Source organism: Neopelma chrysocephalum, unplaced genomic scaffold (genome assembly GCF_003984885.1).
Source record: "Neopelma chrysocephalum unplaced genomic scaffold, ASM398488v2 Primary Assembly neopelma1_25, whole genome shotgun sequence".
Taxonomy (NCBI): Eukaryota; Metazoa; Chordata; class Aves; order Passeriformes; family Pipridae; genus Neopelma; species Neopelma chrysocephalum.
Genome location: NW_020897694.1, coordinates 5,583,671 through 5,608,389, shown reverse-complemented (window position 1 = coordinate 5,608,389; position 24,719 = coordinate 5,583,671). Strand labels below are relative to the sequence as shown.

General features: G+C 40.3%; 1 protein-coding gene across 1 annotated transcript; it reads left to right on the top strand.

Moving 5' to 3' along the window:
* The first annotated feature begins 1,148 nt into the window (after positions 1 to 1,148).
* Positions 1,149 to 24,246, top strand: OLFM4 (olfactomedin 4). The gene is made up of 6 exons (XM_027675199.1): positions 1,149 to 1,252; positions 3,481 to 3,558; positions 7,849 to 8,001; positions 13,980 to 14,192; positions 15,125 to 15,278; positions 22,828 to 24,246. Exons 1-6 carry the CDS (start codon positions 1,172 to 1,174, stop codon positions 23,619 to 23,621), a joined length of 1,473 nt encoding a protein of 490 aa, XP_027531000.1. The 5' UTR covers positions 1,149 to 1,171; the 3' UTR covers positions 23,622 to 24,246.
* Positions 24,247 to 24,719: the final 473 nt, after the last annotated feature.

The following is a 24,719-nucleotide window of genomic DNA, read 5'->3' as shown; positions in this document are numbered from 1 at the left end:
CTAATCACTTTCTTCACCTAGACACAACTATAGCCTTTTGTTGCTGACCCAGTAGAAGAACTCGGTCTGACAAAATGAAGAAGGAAAAGGAAAATGCTATTTTGGTCATGGTCATGTTTTGGTCTAGGGACTTCTTGACTTTTACAAGTGCACAGACATGGCTATTCCCTTAGTCCTGACTAGAACCTTCCTTCCAAACAGCAAGCTCATTTTCCCAGTGATCTGCAGAACCCAGGAAACTTTAATTTTTTTTGCACCAGATGGAGGCTTGCAGCTGACTCTACCAAGATAGTAGCTTGTTGGAAGTGGGGAGTTTCCATAGTGGGTTGGGTGCCTTGGGAACTGCAGGCAGCTCACCGCTTGTACGGCAGTGCAGCACAGCTAGGGAATGTGGGGCCCACACTAATTCTGTGTGGCCTTTTTTCATCTCTCTGGATCAGTGCTCTAGAGACAGGACAGTGAATCATTGTGGTCAGGTGGCATGTAGCTCCATGAAAAGAGTGCAGCTGAGTAAGCATTGATGGGTACACAGTGTTAATACATGAGCAAACATTAATGGGGACATAGTGTTAATATATGAGATGTATGACTGCTGGGATGGAAATGGGAGATAATCTGTGTCTCACCTGTGAGAATAAAGGGAACTGAAAAGCTGTAGAGACCCCTGTGTATTTTACTTATTGGCAAAGGTCTGTTGGCCTTTGGAAAAAAGGGAACATGGTTCTGCTGTCTGAACCGTCTAGCCTGACCTGCTCTTCTCTTTACATATAAGAAGTAATAAATACCACCAAGACCTGTATTGTCTACATAACTTTGAAGGAATCTATAAGAATTTTTATGATTGAGTCACTGTAAGGGAAATATCTGTCTACCTGTCATAGCAAATAAGCATCTGATGTTCTGCATAATCAAGATTAAAATCAGACAGTGTACCGTATGGGAAAGGTATCCTGTTAGAAAATTGGACATAACTAATTTATGACGATAACTTGTGTTCTTTGTACGTTAGTAATTTGTCACCTGTTATTATATGAGTTTATGACATCACTTACTTACCCAAAAACTAAAAAAATATCGTGCAAGTTCCTTAAGGTTTGGTTGGGGAAATCCCCAGACTCTACTATAAAACAAATCCTTTCTCCCTTTGCTGTCACATCTGCTGGCTGAGAAGATGAAGTGCACACAGGTGGCTGTGCTGTTCCTCATGCAAAGCGTGAGTGCTCTGGCTGGAACAACGACAGCAACAGAAGTGGTAAGATGGGGCTCTCATAACCTGAACTTTGGTGCCTTCTTGCATTCTCACGTAGGTTGCTGAAAATTCTTTCAAGGTTGATGGAAAATTATTAGACAAATTATGAGATCTCTGCATCATTTTAAGAATGGAGAAAGTTTAAAGTATTCCTTCATCCTCCCCCCAAGTAATGCATAGGGACTGGGTAATAAACGTAAAAGTGAGACACAGGTTTAAAGTCAGAGTCAAATTCTGCCTTTGGTTAGATGAGTGCAACTCCCAGTGAGGATCCAAGTTGGATATTAAATGCTCTGTGTAGCTTCTAATTAATTAGCAAGGGCTTATAGCAGGAATAGATCCACATCTTTGATGTGGAAGGAGTTGGAAGGTGGGAGCTTTCCCAGTTGCATGACTGCTGTCATGCTCTGAGATAGGCAAATGAAAGCCACGTTGTGTGGTTTTTGTCGGGTGCTCTCCCTCTTCCTCAAAATACTGTATCTGGTTGGGCAAGAGAGAAGTTCAAAGCAGATCAAATCAATCTGAAAAAATACCACAACAACTCCAAACCAAAGGCAACATCAAATTCAGGGAGGGAGGGAGAAAAGGAAACTTTGAAAAATGTTTTTTTAAAGTAAAAAATTACAGTAGTGAAAGATCATTTTGATTTTGTACTGTCTTTTTTTTTTTAATTTAAAACTGGGCTTCAATTATTAAAAAAAAAAATCTTTGTGAATAGTTTAAAAGGTCTTTCAAATGAAGCAAAGCATTTTGGGTTTTTTTGACCCAAAATGACTGCCTTTTGGTATTTATTAGTTAAAATTGGGGGAGACCCCCCCCATTTTGGCTCCCTATGACTCTTTCTGATTTATCTGGTTTAGTCACCAACCAGAAAAGTCCTGTGTGCCCCTATTTATATTTTTTGAAGTTTGGGAGTGTTGTGGATACAGGCAGTGAAGTCAGCATCTCCTGGGAAGGTGCTTTTATCCACTCAAGGAATGAAGAGTTGCAAAAGTCAAGATGGAGGTGTAAATATGTGTTGATAAGCTGAGGATAGAAAGCTTCATAGGGAAGAAATTCCTCCTCAGTCTGCTTAGCTTTAAGCTAGTCCTCAGTTTGCATAATTTACACAATTTGTGATGCTCCTCTGCCCAAACACTGTTAATTGCTACTAGCTGCCCCCTATCGTGTACAGTGTAACCATGGAAGCACACAAATGCCTGTTCGAGTGGGTTTATTTGACAAACTGTCCCACAAAACTTGTTTACACTGTGCCACTCAATAGACCTGCCCTTTGCTGGCCATTTGGATTTCTCCACCATTCCCTGGCTCAGGAATACGGTTCCAGCTGGGATTTGGGAAATGCAGAAAGACCCAGCAGAGAGTGTCCTGTTGCAAGGGAAGCCCATTTGGTGTTCTGTCTGTTACACCATTTGACATTGAGGGTGTCTTGCTCCAGTTTCCAGTCTGCCAGAGATTTCGGCAAGACCCTGTTACGGTTGACAGTGTGCTGCACCATGGCAATGCACCATGCTCTGCACACTGTGTGAGGATGAGGTAACCCACAGTACAGGTGACAGCTACTCTCCTTGCTGTGGCAGGAAGGCAGACATCTGCCATAGATGAAAGTTAAAGTAGATGTATATAGTCTTACTACCTCAAAAGTTCCCAAGGTAGACCTGGCTGTATCCTTTGCAGTGTGGTGTCTTTCCCCAGCACTCCCTCCCACGGTGGGATGCTGTCACCTCCATGGTGCTAGTAGCGGAGTGGGACATGTTCCCCAGCCATCACAGCTCACACCCTGACAACTTGGTGTGAAAGGTGCAGTGAGTCCTGTGCTGAGAGGCTGGAGCATGAGCTGGGTGGTGAGGTGCAGACATTCCTGCTGGGAGGACAATATTCTCTGGTCTTATGGCAGAGGGGCATGGTACTATCCTTTTAGACAGCCATGCAATCTGCCAGGGTTCAGAGCCCCAGCTCCCACCTCCTGGACCGGCTGAGTGTCCCCTGCCTTGCACTGGTCACACAGAGCCTTTCTTCAAGAAGAGGTGTATGTGAAGTGACACTCTGCCCAGGGAAACTGTTGCCTCAGCAGCGGATCAGAAAAGCCAATTAATTTTACAGTTGCTGGGGATGGCTCCCATAATAAAACAAAGTGCTTTGGAGCAGAAGGATGGGGCCTAACTGGTGGGGAAGGGATGGTGCCATATGCAGGAAATCACACTGAAAAAAATCTTTCCTTTTCTTTTCAGAGCACTCATCTCTATACAATGCTTCCGTACCTGACTCAGCCTAGGAATATGAATGGCACACTACACACTCCACCAAAGGTATAACCATTACTATTCTTCAACAAAGCCCAGAAAAGAAAAAAATTAGGAACTTGTGTCCCATTCTTTAAATTCTACACAGTCATTCAGAGACTTAACCCTGATACACATAAACCAGTTAGGCTGTCTGGGAAAAGCATTTATATGTTGTGTATCCAGTATTTTAGGAAGTAGTGAATTTCCAAAATCTTCGCTACTGCTACCATGGCATTCAATGCCTTAAGTTGCATCCAAAGCTTTGACATTAACCTTGTAACTACTGAACTGGACCCCAGACATGAAGCAGATGGGGCCCTGGGGATTTGATGGCAATGTGCCAAACAATTTGGTGATTAGTCTCCCTGGAGGAAGTCTTGTCTCATAAACTAGAACAGGGCCTTGAAACTATTTGCTGAGGAGTACCCATTTCTGATTGCTGAGATTCAGAAAATCTCGATTCTTACTGTTCTACTTCACTAATATGTTATCAGCTATTTGCTGATAGAGGGACCCAAATCTGATTTCTGTGCCTTCTGGTACAGCGCTTAAGTCCATGGCCTGCAGATTTCAATGTCTGGTTTCTTTCCTTCTCTCTATCAGTGACTATTTAATAACATTTGCTTTGAAACAGATTCAATGGGTTACGCTTGCTCTGAATGGTCCTGCAAGCTAGTGTCATAAACAGAGTTCGTTCAAAGAACAGCTCCAGATTAGATTGGAGATGGTAGATAGCTTGACAGCAGATCTTTCTTGTCTAGGCTAGCCAAGTGTGGCACCTGGGATGTGTGGAGGGACCTCTTCTGAAACAGAGTTAAGTCTCTGACTCCCATAGAGCATTTAGAAAGTTAAATGGAGTCAGGGGTCTCTCTCTCTGAGTCCGACTACCAGGACCCAAGTCTTAACCATCTCCTTGCCCAGCTGAGATGGCTTCTGTCCCTGCCATGGTCTCTGTACCTGTCATGTGGTTTCTGTGGATCCCATTCTCTGTCTTAGGATGAGCAAATAGCTGATTCAGAATTGTGAATGTCACTAGGATACAGTAACAAATTTCCTGACTTTCAGAAAATTGAGTAACTGCTGGCTCCTACTCCCTTTCTTAATTTGAAGAGATGTGGAGAAGGAACATTTCTCATAGTTTCAAATATGTATATATAACAGCTTAATTTTACAGGGTGAAAGTTTCTGTCAAGTCCTTGCTGTAGGCTAGGACAGTTCACTCTCTTTTAAGCATTCTGTATAAATTATTAAACTTTAAAAAACATACAACTCCATCAAAAGTAGCACACTTTCTCACGCATTTTTCTACAGGATGAAGGAAGACATTTTTGTTACATGGTTGTCGTTTGACTGGTATTACATTTTGATTGAAGCAGTGTGCTGGTTTAAAAGTTAACTAGCAGGGGAAATGAACTCAACTCAAAAGAGAGATTATAAATCAGAATAACAATTTATTAAAATAATACAATAAGTACAATTATACAGACAGACAAGTGGTTTTGACCTGTAAAACCCAAATGTATAACCCAGCACCCTGGGGTATGAACAAAAGTGGTGTTCCTTGGCCCCCCCCCGAGTCCAAAGTAAAGGGAGAGGGGAAAAACCTGCTGGTGGGAGAGCTGCTGCAGTCTGGTCAAAAGTGGTGATTGCAGTCCAGTTGAGGGTGGTGGTCTCAGTCTGGTTGAGAGCGATGGTCTGCAGTCTAGTTGAGAGCGGTGGTCTGCAGTCTTCCTCTGGATCCCACGAGTGGTGCCAAGGTTCCGAAACTCCCAGTTTATATATTCTCCAGTTCAGGCGGGAGTGCTCAGTCCCTCCCTCAGAGCAGGGAATTCCATAAAAGGGCATGAAGATGCTCAGTCCCTCCCTCAAAGGGGGGAATTCCATAAAAGGGTATGAGGACAAGAACATCTTCCCACCTCACAGGCCTCTACTGACAACAGTTTTTGGGAAATGGCATGGAAGGGTATAGAATACACAGTTTTGGGTTACACCCATCCAGTGATGAATTGGTCCCAGCCGTTCTAACCAGGACAAGCAGTTACTGACCCAAAGGGCTTTTACCTAAACGTGCCTCTTGGTCTTGTCAGCATCATCATCCCAATGTCTGTAATGTCAATGGAAGAATGGAAGCAGTTCTGTCTGCTCAGGTCTACTCTTTCGGAAAAACTGTCTCTTGGCTTAGATATAAGCTGCACTTACTGCAGTGAAGCTCTGCCTTCAAATCAAGGCTCCCTCCTAACGCAAATGTCGAAAGATAATGATTGTTTTTCGTAGGGAGGTTAAAAACATGAGTTAGAGTTTTTTTTTGGGAGATCATCTGAATACATTTATGAATTTTTTTTAGCACATGAAATAAGCAGGCTAACTCTAGAAAACTTACTGCTATATACAGTAAAGACTGTAGTTTATAGCAGAGTGTACAATGTATAAAAAGGTGTAGCACACACTGTGCTTACTATGTATAGTACACTCTCTCTTGTAGACATATGCACATATTTGTGTTATACACAGAAGGAACAGAATACAATACCTTCCACATAAAAATTAGCATTCCAGTGTGCAACAGTCTTAAAGAAGGTCCCATATACTCACTAAGCCACATTTATTTCTTCTTTTGGTTCCCCCCCATCTGTTTCTTTCGTTATTGCTGAGCAACTTGCCATCCCAATCATGCCCATACACAGAGGACTCAGAGATGCAGAAATGTCTGACTTAGGAACTTATTATGCATATTTTCATATTTTACATACTTGTAGCCACATCTTCAAAAATACTTGGAAACTTAGACATAATATGTAATGTGTTCTCAGTGGGATTTTCAGAAATGTTTTGGTAACCTACCTGGCAGGGAAATCAGTGGAAGTTATGTGCTGGGGCATTCTGGAATCCTTCTTTTCATGTTAAATGTCTTCTGCAGTCTGTCTATGAGTGAAGTTTTAAGGCCCGTGGTGCTTGAACAACTCAGATAAAATGACTTTTCATGCTTTCTTTCAAAATGAGATGCATGCTGTTTGTTGTGACTGCAGTAAAGAGGTTGCCAGAAGTGTGAACTGGGATCATTCCTGCTTGCTGCTGTTCTCTTTTTGGGCTCAAAGATCAAGACAGCTTTGCTGCTGGCCATCACTGTGTGTTCTGCACTGGTTTGTTGGTGAGGATGTTAGTTGAAATCACTGTGAAAAAGCAAGAGAAGAAGTGCTGAAATGTCAGCTTTCAGGACATAGTTTTGTTGTTTGCTTATTTAAGAGGGAGAGAAAAAGAGAAAACACATGAATAACACTGGTATTTCTGCAAGGCAGGAGGAGAGATTATATAATGAAGTGTGTTTAAAGAGTAAGTCTGTAGCTTTAAAATATGCAACTGCATTGAAGTGTGTGCTAGAATATTTTAAAGTAACAACAAATATCTTTATTAAGAAATTTGTGATAGGTTTATGAATTGGGAAACATTTTGTGAGCAAACAAAAAAGAACTGATCCAAACATACTCAGTATTCAGCCCAGTATTTATAGAATACAGTGTGCTTTGACTGTAAATTATGGCAAGATCGTGAATTGCCAGCCTTGACCTTTTCATACCTCATACACATTGCTCCAGTGATGATGCTTTGAGCATGCAGACAACTGGGACAAGGCGATCCATGCTAATGGCATGGCCAATAGCTTTGCCGGCTATTCACAAAAAGGGATGGGTGGGCTGTGATGCGTGGGTGTTACAAGCAATATTTTGTAGGAAAATAAGAACCTTTACCTTAGGCCAAACCTGCATATTTAATTCATCACCTCTCAGTGGTGTATAATTAAATATATGTCTGTTTGCTGTGGCTGGCTGAGAAACTTCAAATGAAAGATTTTTCTTTTCAAAACTTTCCCTATTACTAGTTTTACTCTGGTGCTTTCATCTCTATAGATGGAAATGACCAGATGATTTGATCAATTTAGATTAACAGAATTAGACATAAGTTACTAAGTTACTATTTTCCTGCTGTTGCCTGCTTTTCTATCTGCTGGAAAAGTTATTTCATTATGTTAGGAACATTGTCCATAAGATTGGGAAAGTCAGGACTATTATAGGCCTCTGTTTTTCTAATGGTAAAATCTTTACAGCAATATTTGACTATTTTCAGAGAGATTTGTAAGGCTGAGTCATAAAAATTGTTAGATATTTTGAGTTCTTTGGAAGAAAAAGGTGAAAGATGGCTAGTAATGAAGTTATTGATCTCATGATTGTCGTAGCTCATATTAGTGCCAGACATTATTAGGCACTGATTCTAGAGAAGAATATTAACACTTTTTTTCTTACCAATTTGTTATTGCAGCTCTTTGCCAATGTATCCGGCTCCGTGGATGATGAGGGAACTTGCCAATGCTCTGTGTACTTGCCGGATACCACCTTTCCAGTGCAGAAGGTCGAGCAATTGGAAATTATAGCCACAACACTCTCGAAGAAATTTGAGACAGAGCTGTCTAAAGTAAGGTGTTCTTTTCTCTTAAAAATAACAGTTGCATCTTTCCTGAAAACTGGTTGCCTGTGAAAAAGTACAGCAGTCAGCACTTTTCTGTAGTGTGTCGTTCAAACCATGGGAAACTGGGCTCTGTAAGAACAAGGAGAAAGGTGATTAAATCTCTAATCTTTGACATTGTAGCATATCATACATTTGAATATCCTCCTGTCTCTTTTCTAGGCCTTTACAGCTAGAGACATATGGTATTTTTTGGAAGAATGATTATGTTTTTCCTCTTTTGGCTCAGTTTTATTAGTTTGTGATTGCTACATGATGCTATAGGAAGCCAAGCCTCCTGCTCTTTCATGTGTTATTATTTGTATCAAGCCAGCCAGATTGTAGGAAGGCAATGAAAGGAAAGAGGAGAAAGGTCACCACAGGCCAGAGTGAAGAACTAGGTGAATATTTGCCCCTTCACTGCTTCTGCTGTCACAGATAAAAAAATAAAAATAAATAAAAATCAAATATCTTCCTTGTCAACATCTGAAGCTGTGATAGTGAGACTGCTGAATTATGCATTTCTGTTGAAGACAAACATACCTTACACTGCTTTGGCTGCTTGTTGCATGAATTGAGATCCATTTTTTTGAGGAACTCAGGCAAACCTACACATGCTGGAGTGCACTGGGTGAACTGCCTGTGAAGACAGAACTCTGCCTTTTATTTTTTACAGTGAATAAATATTCAGGATTCAGATTAGGTGCCCAGCAGAAAGTGTTTTCTTCAGAAACCGAACATCTTAAGAAATGAAGTGTCCTTGAATTAATCAGCAGAAAAGGCAAAGCATTAAATTATAAATTCTAATCATTAATATTCATAACCCTCTGCTGGTATAATCAAGAACAGATAAGAAGTTATGCATAAAAAACACAACAACAGGCATAGGATCCTGTGGTAAGATCTTTCAGTTCAAACTGTTTGTTTTGAAAGAACTGGAGCTAACAGTGTAAAACATTGAGCTGTCAGCAGGCATATGAAGGACAAGTTGACAGAAGTCCCGCTGCCTCCAAGCACAGGAATTACCTGATCCCTTGCAGCATGGAGGTGTAGCTCAGAGTTAGTGAGCCATGAAAATCACTGAGATTTAAGGTCCCCATACGGTTCCCACTGTGGTCATTGGAAGCTAACTGCGTTGGAACAGGATCAGGGGCATGATTCCCAGCCAAAAAATTGGCATGATTCTTCAAGGTGCTTGTATACCACCTTTTCCAGTCACTTGTCCTGGTGTGACCAACCTCTTACCAGTACTTTCCTCAGAATGGTGCATGCTTCCTTTATCCAAATGCCATACAGGTATGCAGAGCATCTCAAGTGCTGCTTGACCTCTCCATGTGGACAGTCTCAGACATCCTTTGAATTCAGACATCATGCTTATACATAGACATAGGTTGCTATAGATACCTAAAATTAGGTGTATGGATTTGCACCTGAAACCCACCTCTAAATTCATGGCAAGCTGAATCCCTACCCTAGACATTCATGTCTAGGTTGCCAGCTGGTGTCAGCTGGTGACAACTGTGTTGTCATCCTTCGGTGCCCAGCAGTGTACCACAGTGTAGACACTGACCTCGACTTTCAGTTCTCACTGCAGACAGTGAAAATTCTTGACCGTATTCAGGCTTCACTGAATTTCATCCTGTCGAGACCAATCCGCCAAGCAGTGTTACAATGCATCGAGTTGAAGTGTGACGTATACTTCGGTGTGATATGGGCAAAGAGACACTTTGGGTCAGAAATTAAAATGAACAGATTGCGTTTTGGTGTAACTTTATGCGTGTAAGATTTCTCAGTTATAATGTTGTGGATTTTTTTGTAGAAAGAAGAGAGCTGTTGAGCATGGCCCTATTGATATCTGAACTTAAGTACTCTGAGATCTTGTGATGCATCCCCATGCTCAAAAATTCTTCATGATTCCCATGTAGAAAGAATCCTCCTTTTGCAATCCTGCATATTACTTTAGTCATGATAATACTCATAGAGAGAAGGAAATAATGAAATGGAGGAAAGCCAAGCTTTCAATATTGATCACTATTAGAAACGATCCTGAGCAAATTCCTAGGGAATCTCATTCAGACATAACCCAGTCTCACCCCAGCAGTGTGAATTTCTACTGAATGCTTCCTTTTCTGACTCTGAGAATCCATGCTTTAGTTGCTCTTCTGAAACACCCTTTGAAGCTCATGAAAACTTTTCCTGGGTAAGAGCTGCAGGATTGGACCCTCTTAAGGATGCTTTCCATGTGCTAGAAGTCCCAGAAAAACAGCCTGATTGACTCATTAACCTTTTGCCTGATTGTTGGTTAATTCAAAAAGCAAGGGGGTCCTTTTATAGAATCAGCAGGCAAGGAAGCTTGCAGATAAAGAGATGCTCTCATGTGCCAAGTGAGTACAAACCATAGGCTGAAAATACCAGACTAATTTTTCCTCTGTCACATCAACCTTTGCCAGCATAATTATGATTACAGAAGAAAATTAACCTTTTAAAGCAAAGTGGGAATTGGCTGCTCCCCTCAATAGAAAAGGGGAAAGGACACTTCCATAACAGGGATGGATCAGCACATGATCACAAGGAGACAAAATGCCTTTCAGAATACGGCTCACAATGGCCACAACATCCTCACATAACTAAAACAGGAGGCAAAAGCATGCTTGCCCTCTGCTTTGCAAAACCGGTTAACCTGTAATGGAATTCTTCTCTGTCTCAGGAGGCAGACTGCCAGCCTTGCTCCTTATAGACCTACAGAGTGCAAGCCTGCCCAAAGCTAGTGTCCTGGGCTGAGTGATTTCATAAAGTTGCTGGTTTTGTCATTTCTTTCTTATCTTCTCTCAGTCCTCCCACATTTTGTCTTTTTCATCTTCATCCTGCAACTTTGTTCCCCCTTCTGTACTCTTCAAATGTGTACTGGAGAAGTGTCTTTTTGCATGCTGCAAAACCTGCTTTGATAAATACCAATTGCAGGTAAATGACACAGTAAATGAGCATTGCAGATTTTTCCTGCCCTTTTCATTACATGAAGGTGACAATGCTTGGAAAGGAGGAAAAAACTGAAACTGAGGATTTTTTTCCCTACATATGCCTCACATTCCCTTCCCATAAAGGGCTCTATGCACTCATCATACCCTACTTTAGGCTTTTATGATAAATGTGACCGCAATCAGTACTAGTTATTGGTCTTTATCCTTAAATATAAGACATGCACAAAATTTCTGTGCCAGCCTGTCAAGAGACAATAGCCAGTCCCTAGCAGGGAGATGCAGTAGAAGAGCAGGGATTACATGCTGCTTAAATCTATCTGCCAATCAAAAGAGCAACATCATGTTCTTTTTTCAACTGATATTTCTAAACTACAGAAACTCCTAAACCAGATCTGAGCAGGTGGTGATTTCCAAACAGGGCATTGCTATGCTTGACATATGTACTGGATTTATCTGAAAAAAGCAGTATAGACCTGTTAGAGCAGCACTGCTGAGAAAATTTTATTTGTCCAATAATTCGCCAGGGGAGTTATTAGCTTAAGTTCATTGTGATGCTGGTGTGGCCCTGCAGAGTGATGGTGCTAATTCAGGCTCAGCTGTACTCTGCTGGATGGTGTTGACATGTCCTTAAATGACCTAGATGGTTGACTGAGTGAAAATCCTCCAATATGGGAGGAGAACTTCAGGTCTGTGTCCTGCAGCATTCTGCAATCAGTGCTGAAATAACTATGTATGCCTTGTTCCAGCCCTCAGCATTTTGTCCAGGCTCTGAGGACCCTGGAGAAAACTTCACATTCATAGGTTTCTCACTAATGAATAGCCAACACTAATTCTAGCAGCCTGTTTATTTCAGTGGTTTGTGGATTTGGTCTGTATCGCATTATTATTACCAGTATTACTGTGAGAAATGTTATTAATACCTAGAGAGGTTTCCTAATACCTCTATGATATACATAGCTTCACCTCAATGATATACATCGCTTTACACAGCACTGCCATTTTGCTCAAACATGGGGTTACTTTATATTTCTCAGGCTGCACTAATATATTCTTTCTTTTTTTATTGTTGTGCAAACTCTAGACACACATTGACCTTTGAAAAGTTTTTCCAGGTCATATTTTTTGAAGATCTCTTTCAACTCCAAACTGATTTTGGTGATCATTGAAAGTGTGAGGTCCAAATACCTCTGGCTTTTCCAAGAGCATTGTTTGGTTCTTCTTATTGTTCCCTACCAAACAGATGATGGTGGCAGCTAGGAAAAAGGATCCCAGCTCTTGGCACTGTTGCTAATCAGTTACAAGGAACTAGGTCTAAGTCTTGGTAGGCTATTATTTTTTATTCTTAATTGCAATAAATAGCTTAAAGTTACCCTGGCTTGACCTGGGAGATCTAGAACATCCAGTGCTATTCATCAGGGTGCTACAGCTTGTGGAGACAGTTTCGAGCAGCTCAAAGTCTGGCTGCTTCTTTAGAACAGAAGACCTGTTTCAAACTCTGATTTAAATATATGGAACTAAGCAACCTGGGTTTGGTGTATACTACGTATGTGCATGCAGAGGTTTTGTAATGGGTTCTTTAAGATTTATTATGTAGTTGTGCCACTATTGAAAATTATACTTTTGAACAGAGGATCTACTCTTACACTTCTCCTTAATTCACATCACTAAATAACTTATGAACTTAATGGATCCTTTCTGCCCTTCATGAATTTCCATGCCATGAGCTCCCATACCTCCTCTTTGGTACACAAGGGATCCAATCAAAATTGAAAGGAATTATTTGATAAAAGGGTTTTTTTGGGGTCCCAATCTCAAGGGCTGGCACCAGAACAGAAAAATGGAGAGTTCATGGTCTTTACACCATGACAGAATCTTTGATGACATTTCAGATGACAATAGGGAAAAATATTGACTTTTATTTAATATTAAGATAATGTGAAAATGCTTGAGAAGAAAATCTTTCAACTGAAGAAATAATAGTTATGGAAACAACAGTGCTCTAGAGAGAGGCACACATACCATCTCAGAGTATAAATATGGAGTTACTAGTGCAACAAACTAATTATATTTATGCTTCTTATTTTTTGTGATATAATGATATTGATTTAAGGGAAAAGAGACATGACTTTTATGAAGCATATGGGAGAGAAATTATGTCTCTTTACCAATGTGTTAAATTTCAAGGAACTAACATTTCTAAGGGAAGTACCAAATCCATATCATATTCTTAACATTCTGCATCACAATGCTTGTGCTGTGACCTTTACCTTCGCAGATACATGTGTGAAAAGATATTTATCTGGACAACTGCTTAATGGTTCAAAGACTGAAAAGCCTGCTATATAAATTACTTTAGCTAAAGCCCGCAATATATTTTACACTTTCACTTAAATGAGATTTGATTTTTAACACTGTGTTCAAACATTTTCCCCCTGTCTAAAGACAAACATCAAACCAGTATTGCCAACGTTTCACACGATTCGAATGTACACTGGGTAAAGTCCTATTTGGATTCAGAGTTAATAGGAAATGAAGCTGAAAAACTTGGGAATCCTTTGTGGCATTTTCCAGCCTCCTCTGGTTGCTTTTGAGCGATAATACACTGCATATTTCCTAATAAAATTTTCACCAACAGAAGTTCTTGGCATACTGAGGATAAAATTAGCTTACAGAGAAAATATTGGCAAAGAATTAAAAAAATGGAAGACTGTGAGTAATATTCTGCCTTCAGTTATCCCCAGGCATTCCTGAGGGGATTTTGTGAAACTGCCAACAATAAATGAGGGTTAAATTTCACATTTTTTATGTATGTGACGAGAATTTCATTTATGTAGTTTATGTGAAGAATAGATATGTCAAGTATGTGGAAGCTATGCATAGGGCACTCAGAAATATCATAAAGATGTCAAACAGGCTTGTCTTATTTGCTAACCTGGACTTAAATATGTATCTCTTTTTTCTTTCTTTAAGGTCAAAGAGTACTCAAAAAGGATTGAACTGTATCAGCAGCAAATTCTTAATCTAACCATCAGAGTGCAGCATATGGAGGAGGGCAGTATATCCTACACAGAACTGGACTTCCAGTTACTGAAAGTGGAAATCAGTGACCTAGAGAGACTGGTCACTCAGCTGAAACCCAGCCTTGTTGGAAGCAATGTCATCATTGAGCAAATATATTTGGAGGTATTGCCAAAGACTTAATTAGGCATAGAGGGTTCAAATATACAGATAGTCTATTCTCTCTTCAGTGTTTAGGTTGAGGAAATGTAGCCTGTCTCTACTGCAGCCGGTGGAATTATTTTAGCATTTCATCAACATAAATTAAAAGAAAACTTGACCTTAAATGTGTTAAAGTCTTATTCCTTGATAAGAAAAGATAAGAACAGAAAAGCAAAGAAACCCAAAAACAAATGGAGACCACTCCGTTTTTGCAGAATATCTGCCCGAAAGTTAACAGTGTTGTGTAGTGTTAAGCACACAAGCTGATGAAATTACTATAATGAATATTAATTTACAGACCCCCATGCTTGAAAGCCTCTGTGCTTTAATTCGGATAATTAAAAAATCAGCTTCTGGTTGCTAGGGCAGTGGCCCAATCAATATGAAATCAAGAAGTGGGAAAGACTATCACCTTCTCAGCTGACTATAAATCACATTTTCAAAACTGTAGTTAATCACTCACCTAGAGAGAATAATTACTTCAGATGGATAGTGAAATATCACTTTCTCCATTGTCCTCTAGATCATCAAGCAGGTGATTAAAACCATTATTTATCTTTGCAAATAAAATTTCCAGATACTTTTGTAAGGCTGGAATAAGTACTTTCTATATTTAATAGCTAGTACTTGCCTATGACTTACTGGATATTTTTTTACTAAATATAAAATAACACTATATTTTTGCATTTTGTTATACAACTTAGTCTTAAAGCACTTCCTTGTGTTCACATACCTCTACTGGAAATGTCAAATTGAGGCTGGCAGGATAAGGCCGATTCTTAGGATATTTTTTAAAACCTTTTTCTGTAGCGTCTTCTGTGTTATGATCAACCCTGCCTGCAAATACCTGTACAATAAAGTTGACATCAAGCTTGCTCTGTTTTTTTCCCCTCTAGATCACAAATCTGACTATACTGGTAAATGAACTAGAATCACTGGACAAAAACAATGTCCTTGCAATTCGTCGACAAATTACGTCCTTGCAGAAACGACTGAAAGAGTGTGAAGAGAACGCAAACAAAACTACAGTACCCCCTTATTTCCCACCAGGTAAGCACATCGCATAAGAAATAACATAATACATAGTTAGAACAGTAAATGCAGAGGTTTCCCTTTGTTAATATTAAATACAATTGTAATGATAACCCTTAGCTGCCTTGAGTAGACAGCTCCTAATGTTTCAGCAGCGGGTTCAAATGGAAAATGAAAGAAGGAGTCAAACTTTTATAGACACAGTAGCTGTTTTCAACTGGAAAAAGTTGTAATCTTCTTCTCACCTATAGTGCAAAAAGTAAATCAGTACCCCTCTTCTCTTTTTTCCAAAACAATTACCTGTGGGAAAGTATGGGTTTTGTTCTAACCAGCTTTGATTTTTAATAGTTTCTGTGAAAGTGACCTGTGACATGGCAATATTGCTCTAATGCTGCTTGGGAAATGTGTACAAAAGCTGTTGGCATGCAAGCTCCAGAAGGTAACCTTGCATGAAGATTACTTTTGCTTTACAGGCAAAAAATTCTTCTAAAACAGAAGGTCAAGAGACTTGGAGGGAAATTCTGGTCTCAGGGAAGTAAGTGGGAGCTGTATTACTGCTTTCAGTGGAACTAGGATTTTATAATTTTCTTAACTAGGAAAGGTTATATTCTGGAGCCTGGATCAGTGGCTCCCAGAGTGCAGTTCATATAATGGTGTCAACAGTTACAGGGTGTATGGTAATTCTTTTTTAACCAGAATAAGTTTTGTCTTGACATTGTGTTCAGTTTGAAAAATCACATTGTGAGTGAATCATAGTCTGAGAAATTTTGAGAGTCAGATATGATACACTGGAGCAGACCATTTAGGAAACACTAGTTTAGATATGCCAGGTCAAGCATCCCACTTGCTAAGAGACAAGAGGATTTATCAAACCGTGTTGATCCCCTGAGTGTTTTATACACAGGGGGTTCCTTTTGGCAGAGTATTGTAAGAGCAAAAGTGCTGTGTTGTATACAATACACAGGGGAAGAATCTTGCTTTTTCACATAAGCTGGTTAGCAATCAGCTAGAGGAGTCTATAAAAAAAGGACAAGTAGTATCCTGCTTGCAAGGAGCACAGATTTGCACCTATCAGCATTTACCTTTCATCACCTTGAGGTCAGCTAATTCAAACATCTCATTGGAAAGGTGAGAGGTAGAAATACAAGCTTTCCTTAGGGTGAGCAGCCCCTCATTGGAGCTTCATGGTGGTGCAGGCAGTTGCTGCTTTTCTCTGACAGAATGCACGAGTAACACCTTGTCTGGGAATCAGACAGGAGACAAAGCCAAAACAAAAACCTGCATCAAAAAATCTCAAAGCCCTTCTCTGCTCCTTAAGGAAGGGCTTAAAATGTTTCAATGAAAAAAAAAGTACATGAAAGGCATCTCACTGATTTATTGAGGGTGATGGTGTGTGGAAAGAAACCATCTCGTTCTCTTCAAGCCTACAGCAAGCCTTTGTTTTGGTGAGAAAGTACTGAGCTTTGGAACAAGAATACTGTTTCCTTCCATGAGCGAAGAAGGAAAGGGCTGATTTTATGTCTGGGTGGTTGGTGTGTCTGGGGGACACAGCAGCTTTCACTAAGTGGGAAAGAGAGGACAACACTTCACAGTGCAGCTCCATGAAGGGATAGGCAAGTCGTGTCTAGAGCAGGATGATAACTCTGGGATGGCTAAATGTAACTGCATGGAATTGTGACTGTAATAGAATTATTCACCATTGTTTCTCAGGGCATGGTAGGGAGATGGATAGAGTTTGTCCAGGACCAAAATGGTATTGCTTTAGCATTGTCTTATTCCTAACTGGTGTGCCAGCTAGCTCACGCACCCTTGCATTGTAGCAGAAAGTAACCAAGGAGGTCAAAATCCCAGGTGATATAACAGCTTCCAGAGACTTACTACCAGTGACGTCAGCTGAGGACAACCTCTGGTGTTGTCTGTGAGTTTGTCTTCTGTTCACAGCAACAAGAACCTGGGAGGGGTTCTTGTGTGCGTGAGCGTATTGTCATGGCCTCCTTAAGGATAAGGGTGACCTTTAGGGTAGTCTCTGAGGCTGGCACAAAGGACTGGCAGAGAAATTGCTGCAGGCTGGCAAGTTTTCTTTGTGATGGGAGATACCAGCTCTACAGATAACCCAGGTGTTATGTAGGCTCAGATCCTTGCTAATCCACGCAGGACTAGTACATAGCATATGCATAGACTTTGTGTGACTGATGGGGAGCAACTCTCATCTGTGCAGAGAACTTTGCAGAGCAACTACATGTCCTGCAGACTGTATCTGAAAACACATAGAAGTAGTAAGATGTGATTGCTTAGGATGATGGAGTAAGTATCTGGGAGGGCTGCATTTTCTAGTTGGTCATTTTGAAGTCTTGGCATGGATGCTCACACCTAGACCTCTGAAGCTCTCTAGCACTCACATTTATGTGTTTGAACACAATTTCCATATGTTTTCTCTGCAAGCTTGAATGCCTTGAATTTCTGCCAAACCACTTGGCCTTGCCCTGCTTTTAGTTCATGTTATATTTATAAAGTTTGTATTAAACTGACTCTTTGTCCTGTTTTCAGATTGCTTTTTCTTTCCCCCTTCATCCTCTCTCCTGCATGTCCTGGGTAGGCAACATGAACTAGAGAGACCTTGGCTAATCCCTAAGATGTCTAAGATTATGAGTCTAAAGGCAAGTTTAATTAAAGCTTCTTGCTTTGCATTGCTGTAGTACGCAGCCCCTCTGACTCGGTCCCCCAAAGCTTTTGCTGCTCTATTTCTCAAAGTGAGCAGGCCTGTTCTCAAACAATATAACAGAAACAAATCACTTGTTTCCATTTGCCCTGCCCTCTGACTGGAGAGGTGGGTGTTGAGTGTCTGATATATAGTTAATCGTCCCCCTCATCATCACTGGCTTTCCTATCTGCAGTGGTTCCTGGCATCTTGCTCCTCACCACTCCAGTGGGAAGAAATATTTATCCATTTCTTTTCTTTTGTGCCGATCTCATCTGGCTGCATTGGGTAGGTATAGAGAGGAAAGACCTCAGAATGGTTCTTTGAGTACTGCAGAAGATTTTATGTCACATCTCACTGAAATAATCTGAGAGAGGAAGCGGGGAGAAGTGAGTCAGATGAAACTCAAAGACAAAATAGAAAGAAAAGAAAAAAGGAGCAACATTGGGGGTTTTTTTCTGGCTTTTATACACTCAGAAATTAAGGATTTCAAGCTACTGGTGAATACACCTCAGCAGGAGGAAAACCTGAAGTAGCCTAATGCTGAAACTCAGGCAATTCTATTGGAGTCTTACAGTGATTTCAATTTACCTTATATTTTACCCCCTATGACCTAAGTTTTCTGTGTTTTTTGAGTAATTAAGTTGTGTTTTGAACTGAATACATCCATCCACAAAGAGAGAGACATGCCCAGAGGCACCAGAAAAGAGCTGGCCAGTCTTTCTTTCCAGGACTTCCTGAACTGCCCCTGGAGACACATGCATTTCTCCACTGGCAGTGAAGGGAGCTGAGCTGAGGGAGCAGAACTTATAGTTGTTTTAAGACAGGTCAGATGAACTCCAGCCCTCCCTCCACCTCATCCGCTGTTACATGTTGCCAACACAGGTCTTCTTTGACAGCCGTCAGCCTGTATCTGTGCACCATGATACTGGTGAAAGACTGGAGTGTCTTTGTTTGTCTTCCTATGTCAGTGAGACAGTAGGAGACAGGATGAACCTTTCCCTTAGAGCTCTGTCTCCTGTATTTCAAGTCCTAGTAAGGCTGGTAACAGCTCACATATCTGGATGCAGTGGTTCATCTGATGGGATGGGAGGGTGCCCATCTGGTGCTTGGGAGCATGTGTGAGAATATAGAACCATCCTGCTTCTGGTGCCCCTCGTGGGAGTTCCTTTAAAAGTGAGTCCCACCTTGTTTCGTGATCTTTGGCTTGATAGGCCAACTGTGGTCCCTTCTCTTCTGCAATCAGATGCAGCTGCTTTGTGGGAGGAGGCTGCTGGAATGTTTTCCTGTATTGTTGGAGTGAGAAGCTGAAGTGCTCTGCCAGTGCTTCAGAGTGAAGTGGGTAAAATGAGACCCAACAGGATGTGTCTTACGTTCAGTTCTGCAGACTGTTAGCCAAGCAATTCAGACTCACTCCAGTCCTGACAATTAGGTGTCAGCTCCTTTTCTGATAAATCAGAAAGAGAGACAACTGAGCTGAGATACTGGTACTTTGTGTAGGGAGAAGTAGAAGTATGTGTGTATGTACCTATGTTAGTCCTTCCCTTGTCTATTTGCTACATTAGCATGAAACAGAGGAAGGCAAAAATACCAGGGCAGCATTTATCAGTGGCACAAAATGGTGGAGAAAGGAGTTAAAAATCTGAAAGTTTGAATAATGCATATGGATTTATTTCAAGTACCTTCTAATATTTACAAAATTACATGACACTTTGTTTCCTTTGTGCATTTTTTCCCCACAAGATCCAGACACGGAGGCAAGTTTAGATTAAATAAACAACAATGAATTCTTCTGAACCTGTGCAAAAGACGGATCACCCCCGACTAACACAGTTTTTTTGTAAAAAAAAAAAATTATGGGAGAATTTTTTCAAGGAATCAAAATCAAGCACATTCTCTATAGAAACTGCAGACAATTTTTGATGTCATTAAAACAGAACACGCTTCTAACTTTATTTTAATAATTCATTATTTCATAAATAAAAACCAAACAAGTGTTCAGCAGAGAGATCTCTTTAAGGGGAGAAATAATAATTTATTATTTCTTTTGTCAAAAAAGGTCTCTCTGCTGAACATACGTTTGTTTTTTATTTATGAAACAATGTATGAATTATTAAAATAAATCTGGAATTGTGTTCTGCTTAATGGCATGAAAAATTGTTTGAGGTCGCATATAGATGAGCTTAGCAGTGCTCCACTACCTGCAAGCTTTGGTGCTGTAGTTTTCTAAACAAATGAAGAGTTTTAGAGCACTTAATAACCATTTAATTCTGAGATAAGTTTATTGTGATTTAAGCACAGTAATATATTCAATAGGTCACCATCTTTAAAGAAGTCCTCATGCCAGAGTTATACATAATAGAAATATAAGAAAAAAACAGTTCCAATTGATTTATGAAGTTGGCAGGCTGCAAACCATTTTGTACTGGCTGCCTTAGCTTTCTTCCTTTGCATGAGCTGAGGTATAAGCACCTCCAAATGCTGGTATCTGTGCCAACTGCTGAGGCCACATTACCAGACATGCTACTGCCATTTCCAGAGATACAGCCTGGATAGCCATACAGCAATGCCTGCCTTGTATGCTATATTTGGAAATGAGATTTCTGCTCCAGGGCCTTGGCCTTTGTAAAGCACTTAAGTGAATGCTTAAATGCTCATTTGCTCTGAGCCAGGAATGCTTATTTGTCTCGATTCTTGGTGGTACAAAGGGAAGCAGTATTCAACCAGGGTTATGCCACGTTTCAGCTGCAAGAATCCCAGGACACAAAAGGGTCTGGGGGATGAGATGGGATTGTTTACAATTCATGTCACCCTCTCTGCCATCAGCTGGACACTCAGTGATGAAGAGCCGCTCTTATGGGCAATACTGACTCCAAGGAAATTGCCAGCATGGCCTGGGGACACAGGGATTTAGCTCAGCATAGTGATTAATATAAAACCGCTCCTCATCTTCCTCACAGATGTTGAGAGGAGGCTGCAGGTGAGTCACCTGTCCCTCAGGTCACAGTCCTTAGCACAAGACTGCACAAAACTATGAAGAATGAAGGTGTAAATTAGGGGAAGCAAAGAAATACTGCATTTTGATTGAGAAAGAAGACATGAAGAGCTTCACTGCCCAAATTGACTTTACACATTGACACAAATGTTACCCACTTGCTTGGACATTACCAACACTCAGAATCCAGGTTTCCTTGTCCCAGAGGCACAGCACCTTTCTCCTGGGCAAAACAGATCAGAAAGAGGTTTCTCTGCATTTGCAACAGTCCATTTTTTTCACCAAATATCTTGTTTCCCAGTGTTTTTCCAAGTAGAGTGCTTCAAATTGGTCTGTCTCTACATTTCCTTCTATCTGTGGAATGGACTGTGATGCCTTTGAGACCAAAATGTCTCCTAGGTTTTTTCTATCAATGACTTTAGGAGATTCCAGTTCTTCTCCATAAGTATTGTCTGGCCTTGCTTAGGGATGGTCAGCTTTGAGGACAAAAGGTAAATTCTTTCTCTGTTACTTCTCGTTCTTCTTTGTGATAAGACAGAAATTATTTATATGCCAGACGTCACTTCATATGACTAAGCTTATGAGCCATTCTTTTTGTAGAAGCTGTAAGAAAATGCATGGTTCCCATGCAAAGTATTAAAGCCTCAAAATATAATCTTGACTTCCATCATTGACACTATAGCTGGCAGTGCATGGATTTTCTGTGTTGAGGGAGTTATTATTCACATCAAACAATTGTGGTCATTAATTTATTCATTAATTGATGTGGGAGACTTGGGTCTATTAATGTTATACTCCATCTTTAATAAGAAAGACTGTCTGGTGCCTATCGCGCCCTAATGAACTGGGAAACATTGGAATACCACTAAGCTTGTGAGCTGGTACCAATCACTTGACATCTCTGTCTCTATTACCTCAGGGGAAAATGCTCTTACAAAGAAAAATCTGGGACACTTTTGTGGCAGTAGTACAAAAAGCTGATATTAACATTTGGAAAAGTGCATGCTGGTTTTGCCAGTGGCAGCTTCAGACACATCAGCAGCCCATGAACACTTCTGAGTGCAGGATTTTTACCACCAGTGACTTATAATATTGAGAATTTATCAGGAAACAGGAAAGTCCCTAATTCACCATAAGTAAAAGGAAAATATTTCTTGCATTTAAATTAAATTTTCCATGGTTTTGCTGTTGATATGTGTAAAACAGAGCTGTTCTGGTTTAGCTTGAAGTCGTATTTTTTTCCAAGTCACCTCACATGAAAACTCAAAGTAATATCAGTCTACATTTCCTGGGCTGTGATTGTTACTGTCGGCAGATTTCTTTGAGGGCCTGAGGTGGAAGGCACCATGTGGCTGTGACGCACTGTTGTAAAGCTGTGATTCTGACAGCAGAATGCTAATCTGAAATGTGACTCTGGAATTACTGCTGCTGCTGCTCCTTCCTTCCTCTTTTTTCCCCATCGCCCAAGCTTTTGGTTCCACTGAGGTAGAAAATAACCTAAAATGCTTCTGAACTTGTATTTTCCAAGGGATTTCCTAGTGCATCAGGCTGGCCAACATCAAATGGGTAGAAATAGAAATCTGTCCCTTGTATGGAACAGCACAGTGAGCACTTATTTTCTTATTCTTCAAATAACTGTAATGATTCATACTCTGTTTTCTATTGCTAAATTTTTTGAGTTAACTTGGAACACTGGGTGCCATTCAGTTGCTGACCTTAGCCCAAAATGAACCTTTTACACATGAAGCTCTTCATTTATGTCTGTGTTTTGCCACAAAGCTAATCTCTAGTAAGCACAGTCTAGAAGCTATAGTCTGCAAAACCTATCTCCTGGTAATGACATTTGGAAAACCTGTTTTTCTCTTTAATTGCAGGTACCTGCATTCACCGTGGACTGCTGAATGTTAGCCAGCCCTATGTGGTAAAGCTGAACTGGAGAGGATTTTCCTACAAATATGGCTCCTGGGGTAGAGATTACTCTCCCTCTAATCCAGAGAACGAAGTCTATTGGGTTGCACCATTGAACACAGATGGGAGATACTTGGAATACTACAGAATTTATAATTCCTTTGATAATTTGCTGCTGTTCAAACCCGTCTATGAAAGTAGAATAACCTATGGGGAAGGAAGTGGTGCTGCTCTTTATAATAACTATTTGTACTATCATGCTTATAATTCAAGATATATGGTGAAGCATGATATAAAAACAAACAGACAGGTTTTGAGGAAGGAGCTTCCAGGTGCTGCTATTGGTAACCGTTTCTCTTATGCAGGTGTAGCATGGCAAGACATAGATTTTGCCGTGGATGAAAGTGGGTTATGGGTAATATATTCAACAGAAAATAATGTAGGCAACATTGTGATTAGCAAACTCAATGAGACCACACTTGATGTGCTAAATACTTGGCAGACAAGACAGTACAAGCCATCTGTTTCCAATGCTTTCATGTTATGTGGTGTTCTTTATGCCACAAGGCCATTGAACACTAAGAAAGAGGAGATCTTCTACATGTATGACACGAGTACTGGCCAAGAAGATAGAATTAGTGTCATTATGGATAAAAAGTTAGATACAATCCAGAGTATTGATTATAACCCCACAGATCAGAGACTGCATGTTTACAATGATGGTTACCTTGTAAGCTATGATGTGACCTTTCAGCCTTAGTACCCTAGTGATATATGCATGTCATAAAACTGGCAGCAGCTAAAATGAGAGATCCATTATGCCTTTAAACAGTGCTATTGCCAGTTTAGAGTTCATCTGGTTTGATGTACTGTGTCTTTGGATGTCATATACTTATACTCTTTAAAGGGATTGCCTGCTCTATTTGTTGTTAGTATTGCTGGCAGCAGTGTTTGGCACTACTGGGTTCTTTAGGTTTTGATCAGTGTTTATTGATGCTCAGTGCTTTACAATTGTCCTGCCTCTGAGGGTAGCTTTTGTGCATAGATTTAGTGCATCTTGTTTGCAGAAATAGCTGGGCACAGCCTGTCTATTGACTAAGAAGCTAGTTACCGACTGGTTTGCATTTGTCAGAGTAACACAGGCAAGGCACTCAGAAACTGAGAATGAATTTCCACTTATCTTCATCAGAGTGAAATAAGGCCCCTTCTGTCCCACTCTGCTTCCTTTAACAATTTCTCGTGTCTAAACCTGGTCTTACGAATGTCTTACTGCAATTCAGTCATGTACTCCATTTTCCTGGCAGTACAATGCAAAGACACTGTTTTCCTTTCCTTTATGCTCTTATAAGTTGATGCAAATCCTTCCATTGACTTTATTGGCCACACACAGCTCTTGGTATATATAACGCATTGCTATAACAGACATGTTATTAGATGTGCCTCTTTTCAACATTTTTGCCATTCTGTAATTAGATTCCTGAGAGCCTTGTTAGTCTAGGGTCCAATTTGTTCTCTGGGTAATTCTATCTTATAGCAAAGTAAGAGGTCTTGTGGAAAACAGGAGTCTGGTCAAACTAATTGAATATTATGATGTGGTTTTGTTTTTTTTTTAAATGGGTATTGTGTGATAGTTTCTGAGTATGTGCATTGTAATGTCTTATTTTCATAATTTCAGAAATTCAGAGCTCCGACTAAGAAAGCGGTTCATGTGGTTAATTTTGTGCTTTTACATATGCAACTGTGTCTGTGCCCTCTGATAATCAAAATCAACACATATACAACTGATTGTTTTTGTTTTAATAAAAAAAAATTTCAAAGAATCTCATTTGTTCTACAGAGGCATTTAAAGCTGCTTGTG

Excerpts from the sequence above, each read along its gene's own strand:
- OLFM4 (XM_027675199.1), top strand. The coding sequence starts at position 1,172 with ATGAAGTGCACACAGGTGGCTGTGCTGTTCCTCATGCAAAGCGTGAGT. Across the intron at positions 1,253-3,480 it reads CAACGACAGCAACAGAAGTG|AGCACTCATCTCTATACAAT; the intron begins GTAAGATGGGGC and ends TTTTCTTTTCAG. Across the intron at positions 15,279-22,827 it reads ACCCCCTTATTTCCCACCAG|GTACCTGCATTCACCGTGGA; the intron begins GTAAGCACATCG and ends CTTTAATTGCAG.